Source organism: Vombatus ursinus, unplaced genomic scaffold (assembly GCF_900497805.2).
Source record: "Vombatus ursinus unplaced genomic scaffold, bare-nosed wombat genome assembly UNPS02014798.1, whole genome shotgun sequence".
Classification (NCBI taxonomy): Eukaryota; Metazoa; Chordata; class Mammalia; order Diprotodontia; family Vombatidae; genus Vombatus; species Vombatus ursinus.
In genome coordinates, this window is record NW_020954576.1 from 36,325,301 (window position 1) to 36,340,459 (window position 15,159).

At 36.6% G+C, this 15,159-nt stretch overlaps 1 protein-coding gene across 1 annotated transcript in view; it reads left to right on the plus strand.

Annotated features, from left to right (window-relative positions):
* Positions 1-15,159, plus strand: part of USH2A (usherin) — a 944,914-nt gene that overhangs the window by 620,027 nt on the left and 309,728 nt on the right. Inside the window, exon 40 of the mRNA XM_027871555.1 lies at positions 13,058-13,686. Coding sequence (XP_027727356.1) covers positions 13,058-13,686 — 629 coding nt within the window. The remainder of the gene's footprint in view (positions 1-13,057; positions 13,687-15,159) is intronic.

The following is a 15,159-nucleotide window of genomic DNA, read 5'->3' on the forward strand; positions in this document are numbered from 1 at the left end:
ACCTAGAAAGTCTGGCCTTCACCCCTGTGATATAGCTGACAGCTATTGACCTCCAACGTCATCCCCAGGTAGTGCAGAGGGGTGGGGTTGTTATGACAGTGGGAGAGGTATGTCAATAGTTATCCATCTTGACCCTATTAAGCAATGCAGATGATCTAAGAAACTAGAGGGTGTGAAGACAGCAGAAGGATTCAAGGTATGGTCCAGTGGACCAGGGTTTTATTGACTGCTAGAGGAAGAAGCTTGACTCTCTAAATACCAGTGCCCTGAGGCAACTCTGGTTTCCAGGTTATTTGCTTAGCAAACAACAGGATGGTTTCCTAGGATCAAGAAGGCTGTATATTGATCAGCAAAAAACATATGATTACTAGCATTTGAAATAATACAAATTACAGATAGATTTCATTTTCAGTACAGATCCCTTAATTTGACCATGTCAGCAATATATAAAGTATCAGAATCAGTAATTTTCCCCCCACTTCTTTAAAGCTATAGCTGAAAATTGGTTATTTTTATTATTTGAGTCCTATTATTATCCAATAACATTAAAATTGGCCTATCTTTGATTATTTCTCTTCTCCCCCACCCTCCCTCATAAGTAAATAGAGGTGTTTTAAGGAATACATCACAAAAGTAACCTCTTTGAAAATATGTAGACATGTATGTATACATAATATGCAATATTTTATGTATATATATTTGTGCGTGTGTACTGTTATTCTAGATTTTTGTTGATCAAAGAATCAGGTTCCCTTAGGGCAGAACATTCTTCTTATATGTAAGTTCAACACTCTGACCTGTATATTAATGTGTGCTAGACCTTGGGGGACCATTTATTGCATTTCACTCACGATTTACCAAATGGTTCCCTTGAGGACCAATTGAGTTAATGTGCCCTTCAAAAGTACCTAACTTGCTCTCAGGGAGTAATTTACACTCTCAGGGAGAATTGGTCTGAGTATTAAATATTACTGTCCATAATGATATTTATTTATTTAATCATATGATCTTTAAAAAAGGGGAAAATACCTCACTGATATTGATACTTCAAAGATTACTCTATGTCATGTTAGGCTGTAGAGTGAAGAAAACTCTCCTTTTGTCACCTTTAATTCCTACTTAGCCCCTTGCAGAAGAAGTGGCATTTCAGTGACCATAGATGTCCACCTGGGTTCACACTCCTAACATGAGGGTGCCTGGGATTAACCTTGTCTCCATTCTATAAATGAAGCCAGATTCCAGATATTGTAGGGAAGCCAGTGAGCAATGCAACTTCACTGCATTAACATGCTTCCTGCATCACCCCTGCTTACCTATTCATCCTAAAGTAAACATTGCCAGTTAACAATGTGGGTAGAGCATCTGTATGCAGAATCACTTCTACCTATGTGGCCAGATATGCTGTATCCTCTAGAAATAGAGGGTGACCTACCCTTCTGTATGGTTTATGACAGTCCGTCTTTTTCTCACTCCATGCCTGGTGGTGATTATGACGAGCTAAGCATAGTACACTGGGCACACTGACCTATCAATATTTCAAGGATCTCGATTTTGTCAATGTAATAACTACCTCCATTTTTTGTAACCCACCTATGACTACATAGTTTTAGAGAGTTGCCTGAAGTTCAGTGACCTTAAGTAACTTACCTACTAGTACATATCAGAGGTAAGGCTTGTAGTCAGATCTTCCTGACTTAATACAAGAACCCTTAACAAACCACAATTCCTCTCTGCATACTCTTATCTACCAATAACGGTTCCATTCTTAACAGACTCAGAGAAACAAAATATGCCTTAACCTTTCATTCACTGGTAAGTCTTATTGCCACACATCCACATCCATGAACCTATCACATATTTAAAAAGATCATCTTACTTCAAATAGATAAGTTATTCCTTTGTGTAAATGCCCTGTGTGTGCACCCTGAAGTGCATCGCATCAATGTGAAGTCTGGGGCTGGTGATTTGCCTTTCCAGTTGGAGTTACCAATGTATTTTCACCCCTGAAACACAGTGACAGTACACTCTATATTTTGGGTGTCAATGGAGATGGATGCCACTGCTGAAAGGATGTGCAATTGAGTTGACAAAGACTGAATGATTGGCACTGGGCACAAGCAGTCTTTCTGTCAGAGCTTCATCTCATTGCTTATAAAACCACCCATCTTGACAGCTCCTTGCCACAACTGCACTTCATATTTGATCCTGACCAGCATCTCTCACACTCCTAAGTGTAATTTCCAATGTAGAAATTTCACATATCATCTTACACAGTGAAACAGAGAAGTCACCTCATGCTTGCATTTGAATTTCACACCATCAACAAGCACATTTCATTGCATCAGCCACAGATTCAAAAATTAAAAAAAATCTTTCTGCCAAAATGGGTCATCAAAATCCATATTTTTAGTTTTATACTTCACAACAGTGATTTCCATCAAACCTATGAGGAAGCTAAAACAATCAAAGAGAGCCGAGCATAGGGGAAAAGTAGTTATAGTTAGGGAAGCAAATCCTTGGGTATAAAGATAAGCTCTCATAGAAGGAAAAGGCTGTGGGGAATTTTAATAGATTTTTCAAATATTTTGTCATTTACATTTGTGTGCCACCAGTACCCAATTCTATGCATTTTAAAAAATCTAGTGTGCTGATGCCAAATAGTAATAATGCACATTTCCTATGAATATTTTAAGCCATGTTAAACATGTTTTAATAAAAGATGTTTGTTCCAGCCAACTTGGTCAGTGCAGTGTTAGACTACTTGCAACCAGATAAACACAAACAATACATGAATTTTCTTTATGTGCTGCTGGCACTCCAAGCACCAGGAATGTATGCAGCTTGCAGAAAATGCATTAAGGTTGTGTTAGACTTGGGAGCATGTGATAAATAAAATGAAGTCTCTTATCAAGCACTCTAAAATTAAGATAATTTTAAATGGGGTGTAACCATCTCTTCTGATTGTCCTACGGGAGCCACACTACCCATGCTTTTCATTCTTTGTGCTCATAAATATTTTTTGTCCTGTTGGTACATGCAGAAAGTGTAGTTTTTGGTTCAAATGAGTATTTTTCTTCCAGACTAGGCTAATACCTGGGCATACTATTTTGTGTCTCTGCATCTTAATGCCTCAAACTCTTTTAAATGCATGCAGATTATCTGACCCCAAAGGCTCAAGGACAGATTTCTGATCTATTACAAATCTACCCCAAAGGAAGACAAGATTTCACACTTTCCTTTAAAGATCTGGTTTCTTTTAGGGGAACTAGGTTTTGTATTTTTTTTTCAAAATTCTCTCCATGTGTAGATTACAAGATACACCATTATCCCAATCAATTTAATGACCATTTGGAGTATTTGCAACACCAATATTATATGGAAATTTTTCATTAAGATAGCTTCATATTTTACTCAAAATATTTTGACTGTAGAGCAGCCTATTCAGTGACTACTTTTAAGGATGCCGTTAAGATATCTGATGATTTTCCAAATTCATGTGGTATGGACTCCACATTTATATATGGCTTAAAACTGTTGAATAGGGAGAATTACAAAATTATGCTTAATTTTTTTTATAACTTTTACATATACGATCATAGGATTAAGTTCAGACTGCTTTTACTTTCTGATAGTTGTTCCCCTAAAATTATTAGTTGTTCATGTATTGTGAGTTTTGGTAAGACATGGTACAGAAGTGAAGGTGTATAGCTCTTAACATTTTTTTTTCAGTTAGGTGTAGGCTTCATGGTAGCTAGGTAATGCAATGAATAGAGGACTAAACCTGGAACCAGGAAGACCCAAGTTCAAATTCTATCTCAGCTGCTTACTAGCTGTGTGACCCAGGCACTTAAACTCAGTTTCTTCAACTCTAAAATGAAATGATTATAACAGTACCTACCCCCTAGGATTATTTTAAGGATAAAATAAGATACTATTTATAAAGAGCTTTGTAAACATTAAAGGGCTATATCAAAGCTAGCTGTTATGTTTATTTATTGGATTCACTCACAATATGTTAACGTTATTATCATTCCTCTAATTTTCACTCTCTAAAATTGAAATGAATAGTAAGGAATTAGGAGGACCTGGGTCTCAAGACACCCACTTTTCCCATCTGCAGTTTCTATTACTCTTTGGGAGATCCTTGTCACAGTGTATGTTTGTAAAGCACGTTCTGATCACTTTAACGCAGAACTGAGTCGCCATGGTGCCCAAGAGCCTCCAACAAACATCTAGACTTAGTACTGCTTCCAGATTTAGACTGTGATGGATTTTGTAACCTTAATTGAACATTTTCCTTTTGGGCTTAAAATTGCTTTCTGATTTGAGTCAAAGAGTAGTCCTAAGCAAGACTATTGTGTGTGACAGAGAAAGAAATGGAGACCGAGAGATAGACAGAGAGATAGAAGGATTTTAAAGAAATTGAAAAGTTGTTTTAGGGTTTTCCTTTCCAAACTAATTTCAAGTTTTCTTGCCTAAAGGGATATTAGAGGAATTTGCTAGAGCCCCAGACTGCAAGGTGGGAGAAGTACCATTGAAGCTAGCAACACTACTTTTGTTTCCAGGAAAAATTAGGTGGGCTGGAGATGAAGGAAAGGTGTAGAGAAAATATGACTCAATAGCCGTCCCCATTCATGTCAAGCAGTTAGCTGTACCTTTAATTTAATGTTCTTGGATCTCAGCAAAGATAGGGCATAGTCTACATAATAATAACTCACTTTATGTTTGTAAATAACTTTCCTCACGAAAAACCTGTGAGGGCAAGTAATTTAATTGATCTATAATCTCAGTGTTTGTGAGGAGCAACTAGGTGGTGCAATGGATAGAGTGCCAGACCTAGAGTCAGGGAGACTCATCTTCCTGAGTTCAAATATAGCCTCAGACACTTACTAGCTGTGTGACCCTGAGCAAGTCACTCAACCCTGCTTGCCTCAGTTCCTCATCTGTAAAATGAACTGGAGAAAGAAATCACAAGCTATTTTAGTATCTTTGCCAAGAAAACCCCAAATGAGGTCACAAAGAGTTGGACACAACTGAAACGACTGAATAACAACAAACCTCAAAATTTGTACTCCCTCCAGTAATGGAGGGTGCATCCATGCCCTCTTGGTGTTGTTGTTCATCCTTTATTCTTGAAGAACACCAATGGCAAGGGTGAGGTCTTGACTTACACATAAATTGGATTTGAGTGAGGCAGAACTGCACAAAGTCATCAGCCTCACTCTCTCTTCCAGAGTCATCAAAGTCCAGTGGCAAGACAAAAGTCAAAACAACTGGCAGTGACTGTGGCTGCAGTGAGTGACCTTGGCCTTTCTAAATTAAGGTCTTTCCTAGGTCTCAGTTTGTCTGAGGCAATTCCCGTTCAGTGAAATCTAGAGTCATATGGGTTTAAAGGCTTAGTCAAATAGCTCCATTTGAAGTACTGTGGGCTCTTTAAAAGCCTGTTTTTTCAGAGTTATATTTCAAGAAATCATTAACGAAGACTTCACAGGACAAAAAGTAAATTGTCCCAACTTTTTTAAAGTAATAAATAATTAAATGTAAATGCTCTCTTAGGTAGACAGTGAAACTATCATTATGCCTATTTTACAGATAAGGAAATTGATTTTCATAGAGATTAAGGGACTTGCCCAAGATATTATTACTAATTGGTAGGTGTAAAAGCCAGAATCTGAACCCAGATATCCTGCCTCTAGATCCAGTGGTCTTTCCTGTAAAAAGCAATTCTCAAAATTTTTGGTTTCAGGGTCCCTTTAAATTCTTAAAACTATTGAGGACTCTGAAGAGCTTTTGTGTATGTGGGTTATATCTATAAATATTTTATGGATTATTAGAAATCAAAATTGCTAAAATTTTAGAATATTCATTGAATGATAGTGATAAGATAATATAATTAACATCTTATGAAAATTAACTATATTTCCTAAAACAAAAAAAATAGTGAGAAGAGTAACATACACACAAACATACACACACAGACATACACACACATATACAACTAATCTGTAAGGTCTGGCTTAATAGAAGACAGCCAGATTCTCATATCAGTTTTTGTATTCAATCTGTTGTGATATGTTTTGGGTGAAGAAAACAAGGTCTCCCATATGTAGGTGGGACAAGAAAGAATATTTTAATAGGCAAATATTTTCTTGCATTATTACAAAGATAATTCTGACCTTGTAGACTCCCCAAAAGGGTCTCATGAACTGCCAGGGATCTGAGTACCACATCTTTAGAATGGCTGCTCTAAACCATGATTCTGTCCAAAAATCATGTGCTGTTTCAAAACTGAATAGAAAAATGTACATTAAGGGAAATACATAATTCTTTTTCTTTTCTTCTCCATGTGTGTGGTTGAGATGTGGAAATGATGGAGAACAAGGAGAAATGTTTAGACTGACAGGGAAATAGGTACCCCAGGAAAACTCACTTCAATTGATTCTTTTTAAAGTGGCTTAACAGATGTATTTGTGTTCTTTAGAACAAGTAAACTTTTTGTTAAATTAATTTAAATTATCCAACAAGTATGGCTTTAAAAACATTTTGTTGTTAGTGTACTTCAGTTTAATATTCCAACCTGCATCACTAACATATTAGTTTTCTTGTAGAGGAAAACAAAATATGAGAACCTCCTAAAATGAGGGTGGAGTATAGTTACATCAATGGGTTTCATTATCTTTAATGAAGAAACATGAACCGCCTCAGTAGTACTATGAGATTTATTCTCCCTCTCTCCATTCTAAAGACCTTTCCCTGCAATTGCTCTAAAGATTATCTCCCTAGCATACTGACAAGTTTAATGCATTAAACAATGAAGCAGGCATCTAGATTGCACACTGAGATTTCCTTTGTAGATTCATGATTAGAAGAGATAAATGAAGAAAGCTGATTTTAAAACACAAGTAAGATATCTGCTTGTTACTATTACATATGGTGCTTTCCTAGGAAAAGATTTTTTTTTCCCGGTGGCCCTGAAAGGACAAAGGTTTCTTCCAATTGTTAAAACAATCTCAGTATTATTATATTCATGTAATATTCTGAGGATGAAAAAGCATTTGGTTATCTTGTAAACCAATGACTATATTAAAGTTGTATTAATTATAAAATTAATATGAAGTTATATTCATTTAATTTCACCAGTGGCCTCTATAGAAAATATGGGACGTTTTTTAGGTATTAAACTTGAAACTATTAATAACCTCTCTTTTTCTCAAATCATTTATTTATTAAATGAATATAATGGGAGGCTGGACCATGCAACATTCTTCTGGAGGAATTTCAACTCAAAACAAGTATGGTGAAATCCCATTTTCTGGTCATCCACTGACTACTGTGCAATAATTTAACAATGACTTTTATACCTTAGGTCTCCAAATTTAAACAATTGAACATTCTTAAGGGCTACAACAGCTGTTTTGAATTTCCTTTATTAGCTGAAGACGGTCAAATACTAGTGAGTAGCATTGAATCACAGCACAGACTTCAATCAGGTGATGATAGCCTGGAACACCTAGGAAAATTCATTGTCAGCTATAATCAAAGTAATCCAGTGTTGGCCATTCCCATTTTCTTTATCTAATACTATTTATTGTGTGTAAGATGTGTTTTCTATTATATCAAACACATTAAATAGATTGCCACCTACTTGCTCACAATCCATAATTGTTCATTTTGTCATAATCTATCATCTTCTATAGTATATAAGAAAATAATTATACCACTTTATTAAATGTTTGAAGATCCCTGTAATCCCATTTTATAAAAGTGATAATGAGGTCCAAATCCATCATAGGGGGAATTAAGTTAGTTACAGGGGTATGGGTATAGTCAGTCAACAAGCATTCCTTAAATGCTTACTATGTGCTGAGTACTATATGTGTGTACAAATATACATACAGACATAAAGGCATGCATATATATATATATATATATATACACATGATGTTTATGAATGTACATGCACACACATATAAACACACACACATATATATATTTATACTTACATAATTATATAATATGTTTGTGTGTATATATCATATCCCATTGACAGCTGACCCATAGAGTGTTCAGTCATTTCAGTCATGTCTGACTCTTCATGACTCCATTTGGGGTTCTTTTGGCAAAGATACTGGATTGCTTTGCCATTTCCTTCTCCAGCTCATTTTACAGAAGAGGAAACTGAGGCAAACAGGGTTAAGTGACTTGCCTAAGGTCATCCAGCTACTAAGTATCTGAGACCAGACTTGAATTCAGGTCTTCCTGACTCCAGGACCAGTACTCTAGCCATTGTCCCACTTAGCTGACCCCATCTCATAGAGTACTGAGTATGTAATTAGGAAGATCTGAATTTAAAGCCTTCCTCTGATATTTTCTAGCTGTATGATCATGGGCAAGTCACTTGATTTTGCTAAGCCTCAAGCAATTAACACTTAATCTAATATGCTATAAACAATGAAATCCCATATATCTATGATATATTAATAACAGTTCCAGATTGGAATGAGTTACTTGGGAGTGTGGCATTTCCTGGTCTCCTATTTTGTAAGTTATTTAAAATATCAAGATTAGTTTAAATATAGCCTTCCTAAAGGTAGCAGGATAGAAAATGAGATGAGGGTGGAATAAATATCCTCTGTGATTTTAATTGGTAGGTGGTTTCCATCCATTTCCCTGCTCCAAAGATGAACCATTCTTGAGCCAATCTGTACAGTTATCTTAAAACCTTAAAATAAGAGTACTCCAAAACTTTTCTTGACAATATATATTTTGCTGTCCTTATAGTCAAGAAATTCTTACTGACAACTAACTTAAATGTCTTTTGCTAAAATTTCCTTTGGACTTATTCTTAGTGAAATTTGAGAGAAGCAACTCACCACCATCTGAACAATATTGGTTCATCTATTTCTATTCTGCAGATGTGACTAAGGTCTAGGAGTCAGGAGGACCTGAATTCAAATCTGGCCTCAAACACTTACTAGCTATGTGACCCTGGGCAAGTCACTTAACCCTGATTGCCTCAGTTTCCTCTTCTGTAAAATGAACTGGAGAAGGAAGTGGTAAAACACTCTAGTATCCATAGCTTATTAGGGAATAGAATAATTCACTTTTCCCTTCTGTATAATATCCATTAGATTCTCTTAAGTGAGTATCTAAAAGTTATGTTAACTATCCAACTACAGGATATTACTATATGTTTGACTTGCCTATACACCATTTAACAGAGCAAACACATTGACCATGCATTAAGTGCCCACCATGTGTACTCAGTTCTGGCAGAAATACAAAGGTCCTTTGCAATTTAATAACAAAATGAAGACTCATAGATGTTGAGTGACCTATAGAAGGTCTCTCAACCATCCAGGAAGAGGTAGGACCTGAACCAGGTGCTCAGAGCTTTGTCCACTATTTCTTGAGCAAGGTAATGATAGTGAATATAATGTTATGAGATTAGTCTGCTAGTTTGCAGGATGAATTGTGGGAAAGACTTAAGGCAACCTAAGTAGCAGTATGTACTTAGGTTGGTAGCAGTAGAAATGCTGAGGAAGTAGTGAATCGGTTGGACATATTAAAGGCAGAATCAACGAAAACCTGTGTGTCATTGAATATGAGGCAAAGATGACCCCTAGGTATCTTGACTAGGACACTGGTGGGGAATGGAGAAGTTAGGAATTAAGAGTTGGGGGAAAAAAGGATTGCTTTGGGTAGCTTTGGGAGTAGATTTTAATGTTAATGAGGAGAGTAAATATAAATCCAGTGGGAACAGCATTTCACTTTAATGAAGATGTCAGTTGGGGGACCTGGAATGGTAAAAAGTTGTTTCAGGAAAATAAGATGTTCCTTAGTATCTCCTAACAGAAAGCAAGGCCAGAAGATCCATTCAGCCACTGAGAATTTCACAGACTTAAGCTGTCAGCCTCCCAATACTGTTTATACAAACATACCCACCTTGCTGGGAATAATTCCAGTAAAAAGTAAACAAATACAAAGCTTTTGGTTCTGGACATGTGATTAGAAAAGATTAATCACAATCTCCTGCCTTCCTTTTTCAGTTGAGACTGAACTTTCAAAGCATATGAGCAAAATCGTCTCCCATAAAAGATAATTTCATTTGCCAAAATGAAACCACTCTCTGTTATTAATGCTGTAATGAAACGGCCTGAAATATGAATCTGTGGTCTTAACAGAAAGGATGCCCATGTTCCCTTCTCCAGGAGTTAGTTCTCTAAACAATTACACCCAAGGAAAGAACTTTATGGTTTATTTTCATCATTGGCCAGCTGAGCTGTGTAGCTGTCAGACTTCCCGGCCCTCCCTCCAGTGACAACCGCATTGACAACATGTTATACTCCACATTGATTTTACAGTTAAGGAGCTGATTGTGATATATAGGGATTTTAAGAATTCAGCTGAGAGGCTGACTTTTGCCTTTTATCATTCCATTAAAATTTTATAACCATCTCTTTCATGTCATTTCATCCATGAATTCTTACTTTAGAAAGTGATAGCTACTGCTGTGAGCATAACTTTTCTCATGTTCAGAGCTTTTTATTGTATTAGCAAACTACCCCAATTATAGTTATTACTCATGTTTTACATAATTGTGGTGACCCTTTCAACCATGCAGTAGCATGCTAGTTGATTTGTATATATAGAATTAGATGATTCGGCTTGTCATTTAAAAAAGCACTAAATTGAAATAAGGTTGGGAAGCCAGTCTTTAACACTTTCCTATCCAGAGGGGCTAATTAGGATACCACTCGGAGATTTCCCTCCTGAGCTGCATGAGTTTAAGGACTGCAACAAGCGGAGAATGAACACTCAGCTAGGCAGGGAAGCTAATAAAATGTATGATGGTTTGGAAGGGGAGGAGGATGGCAAAATTGAAATTGAGCATCTCTTCCTTCCCTAGATAAGAGATCATCTTTAAGGAAAGATTGTGCTCTGTGAGGGTTTGAAGTGCAAGTTCATCTCATTATTGTGGATGCTTCACCTGTAATACTAGCATCTTATTCAAAAGAAATAAAAGGCTTACCTTTATCATAAGAAAAAACAAACTACCTGATTGTTGGTTTTTTTCTCTGAAGAAACTCAGTTTGCTAACTCATAGACAAGGAATAATTGGGCAAAACACTGATGTAACCCTTATTAGAAAATGCAGAGCTTTTACTGTCCTTCCTTACTTCCTTCCTTCTCTTCCCTTCTTTCTTCTCACCATTGATTTTTGCCAATCTAAAATCTCAGGAGATTTTGATTTTTTGCAGAAAAATACAGCTACCTTTCAGGAGTCGTACTTGATAGCACATGAAAAACATTCTAATCTAAATAACATGTTTAAAGACAAAAAAGGCCCATTCCCACTTTGATGCAATAATTGCTCTTGTATACCAGATAACAATGTCATGGAGACCTGAGGGATTCTCTCAAAGGAAATCAAGCACAAGGTGAAAACTGAAGCTTAGACCTGTCCCTGGAAGTCATTTTTCTCATATGTAAAATGGAGGGGGACTGGGTAAGGACTCTGCAGACTCCAAGGTCCCTTCCATCTCTACATCCATGACCCTGTGACCTTCATCCATATTAAGGTCATTGCATTTTTATTTCCTCAAATGGGCTGTTCTCCCTAAACAGCCAAAAAATGTCTTGATTCCAGGGCTAGTGCCTTATAGAGGTGTTCCTTTAAAAAAGAAGGACAGAGTGACTCTTGCTCCTCAATTATCAGTTCGGTGGCCAATGGACAAATGTGCTATAGATCCCACTTCGTAAAATTCTGCTGGTGCTAAGAGAGCCCCAGCGGATAATGCAGAGTCACAGAATTTAGGCATTCATGATTGCATTTTAAGATTGAAACCCTATATATTGGAAACTAAAGGCAAAAAAAAGAAAAGAAAAGAAAAGAAAAAAGAAGCAAAGCTGTTTTAAACAATTACTAAATCCAAGTATATCCTTTTTTTTTTTAAAGATTTTCAATAAAATCTAATGTTCACAGAAAAATCTCATAAATGTCAAAATTGCTGTGGGCAGAAAAGGGGGATATAGTATTTTCTTGATCTGTTGTAGCAATTTATAGATTTCAGGACGTGGTTTATAAGAATGCTAAATGTTCTGGAATTACAGCTGTTACTGATCAGTGATTGAGCCAGATTTGTGTTATTGCACCATGTTCTTGCTTGTACCTAGAGAGCAGTAAAGCCTCAATATAATAAAAAGCACCTGCATTTTAAATGAAATTTCAATTGAAAAACTTAACAGCCCTTCAAATTGCAGAATTTAACGCAGCCCAGTAAAGCTTAAATAACACTTTGCCTCCGCAGGCTGAGGGGTTTGCATTCAAGGTGACTTGATTGTGTCGCATGGTGAAATTATTTACAATTAAGGAATTTCTCTGGAGGGCTGCAGAGTATTTGCTGTTCCACAGTACCTATGAAGGCATATGGTGGGCCTTTTTCAGTATTCATGGAGCCTCCTGAACCTTTATGATAATTGAATCAGTTAGAGTGCTGAGTGGAGCAAGCATAAAACCTGTTAACCTAAAGGTCAGCTCTGTGCATTGTTTATTTATCAGTAGGTGAAAGAGCTAAATCGGCAGCTTCTGTCACAGTCACAGTAAAAAATCACCTATAATATTAACAGGGAGTAGATAAATTGCAAAACATGGATTAGAATGATAAACAGAATGAGGTAAAATATGGAATATATAATGAGAGATGCAGAAAGACTTTACTAGGTTGTAAAATATGCAGATTGGTTATGACAATGTTATTGGTTATAATTAGTCACTAGTGCTCTAGAAAAATGTCAACAAAAGCTAGAACTTTAGTTCTAAATGTCCTTCTTACACTTCTCCATTCCTGTGTAATAATGTCCTAAAGGATGGTTTCATGTTCTCAGAGAGTATTTTCTAAAATCACTTCTGATAGACTGATCTCAAAGCAAAATTTAAATTTGTTTTCTAGAGGAAAATATATTTTAAAGGTTACTAAATGTTTGTTATCCTGCTGGAGGAAAAGAAAAAAGTCTTAAGTTTGTCTAGATCACTTACAGTTCTTCTCCCTTACAGAACCGGGACCTATCGACCCTCCATTTCTTTTGGATGTGAGGTCAAGAGCAATGACTCTCAAGTGGCAGCATCCTTCAAGACCCAATGGTGACATCACCCATTATAATGTTTACAAAAATGGCCATTTTCATTCAGTGCTCCCAGGAAAGGCCTCTAACAGCACGGTGCTTCACTTACGCCCCAATACTAGCTACTATTTTCAGATAGAGGGCTGTACTTCAAAAGGATGCTCTCTTTCACCTGAGACCCAAGCTGTATGGACTCTTCCAGATGCACCAGAAGGTATTCCAAGCCCGGAACTGTATTCTGATACACCAACATCTGTGCTTATATCTTGGAAACCCCCTCTTCACCCCAATGGTCTGGTGGAGAACTTCACTATTGAGAGAAGGTCCAAAGGAACGGAACAAGTGACCACACTGGTGACCCTCCCACTGAATCATTCCATGAAGTTTATTGATCACACTGCTGCTCTTAGCCCATGGACAAGGTATGAGTACCGAATACTAATGAGCACATTTAATGGAGGCACAAACAGCAGTGCTTGGGTGGAAGTTACCACAAGACCATCAAGGCCTGCCGGGGTACAACCACCTGAGGTGCTGGTGTTAGGACCAGATATGGCCAAGGTAGGATAATTATTGCTTTTTTCCTTTTTTCAGACTTACCCTTGATTGACTCTGTGTGGAACAGAGCCATCTACTGGCAAAACTAGCATCTCTATTGCTTTAGGCATTAACTGAAGAAGGTAACATTCTGGCCAGTGGCCCAAACCATTTTGAATTCGGTGTCAGTTTTTCATCTGTTCCTGTATCCCCTTAATTATATTGTTGAGATGCTTCCATTTTCCTCACACACCTGAAATGCTTTGAATGTCACAACGGGATGCTTAACTTAACTACCATGTCAGATTTAAATAGATCAAAAAATGAGAAGAGTTGGGGAAATAGTAAGGACTGGATTAGTATGCTAACAGAAGGTCCAAGTTACCAATATTCTGATTAAAAAATGATCAAAGAGCAAAATGATTGGCAAATGAAGTAAAAATAGCATATTACAGGTCTATCTAGGAAGTCTTCAATTATTCACAACATTCATCTGGGAATGAGCTCTAGAGGACAGGATAACTACCATTGTTTTGGCTTGCATACAAACTTCATTCAAGGGAAATTAGTGTAACCAAACAGGAGGGAGTTTTGTAGCTTAGAAGCCTCTTTTGTGTAAATACACACATGCTTCCATGGATTCAGTCTTGTACTAATGCCAAAAGCATTGGTACAGTAGCTTCAGTAGCTTGCTCACCAGAGCACAAAACAAAGGCCATTTGCATAAAAGCAGAGTTCATCTGTTAAAATTATTATTTGGGTCTCTATTGTGTTGATGCCTGCCATTCTGCCCTGTACCTCCTCACTAGGGGAACAATAGAAGACGTTCAAAAATATAGAGTTAGAAGAATTGAATTTGAACTATAAAAAACTACATTTTTTCCCCTTTTTTCCTTAATTAACATCAATGTGAGATAGACTGAACCATGCACTTTTAATATTAGAAATATGAAAAGTCTATAGAATTTTATCTTGTTTCTACATTTAAAAAATAATTTAAAGATCATGGTGAAAGTGTTTACTATATCAATTTGTCATGGTGAATTTTTTTTTTAATTCCTCAGTATATCAAAAGATTTAGTCTCCTAAAAATGTGTTGGTAATCTTTGTAATTGTTTTTCATTTAAAGGAAAACTAACCTTGAAGTGGTTAATTGTTCTGGAAATATTTTTTTGTTTTTGTTTTTCCTGGTGGGATTAACAAAAACTTCAGTAGCCATAGCGATTGATAAGATATTATGTAACAAATCTTCCTTCTTCAGAATGGCAAAGCTTCAGAATGGGCATACCCTGATTCCCTCTTTTTGAATTTGAACAACTAGGGATTACTTCTCAGGGAAAGTTTGAAAATAGACAAATCACTTTCATTTTTAGTTAAATGATAGCCATTCATGCATGGGTCTATCTGCCTCAGCGTAGCTGCATGAGGATCAAAGGTAGGCAAAGACAATTTGTCAGACTTATTGTCCTTTCCCATTTCCTTTGATTGCCCCTTCTT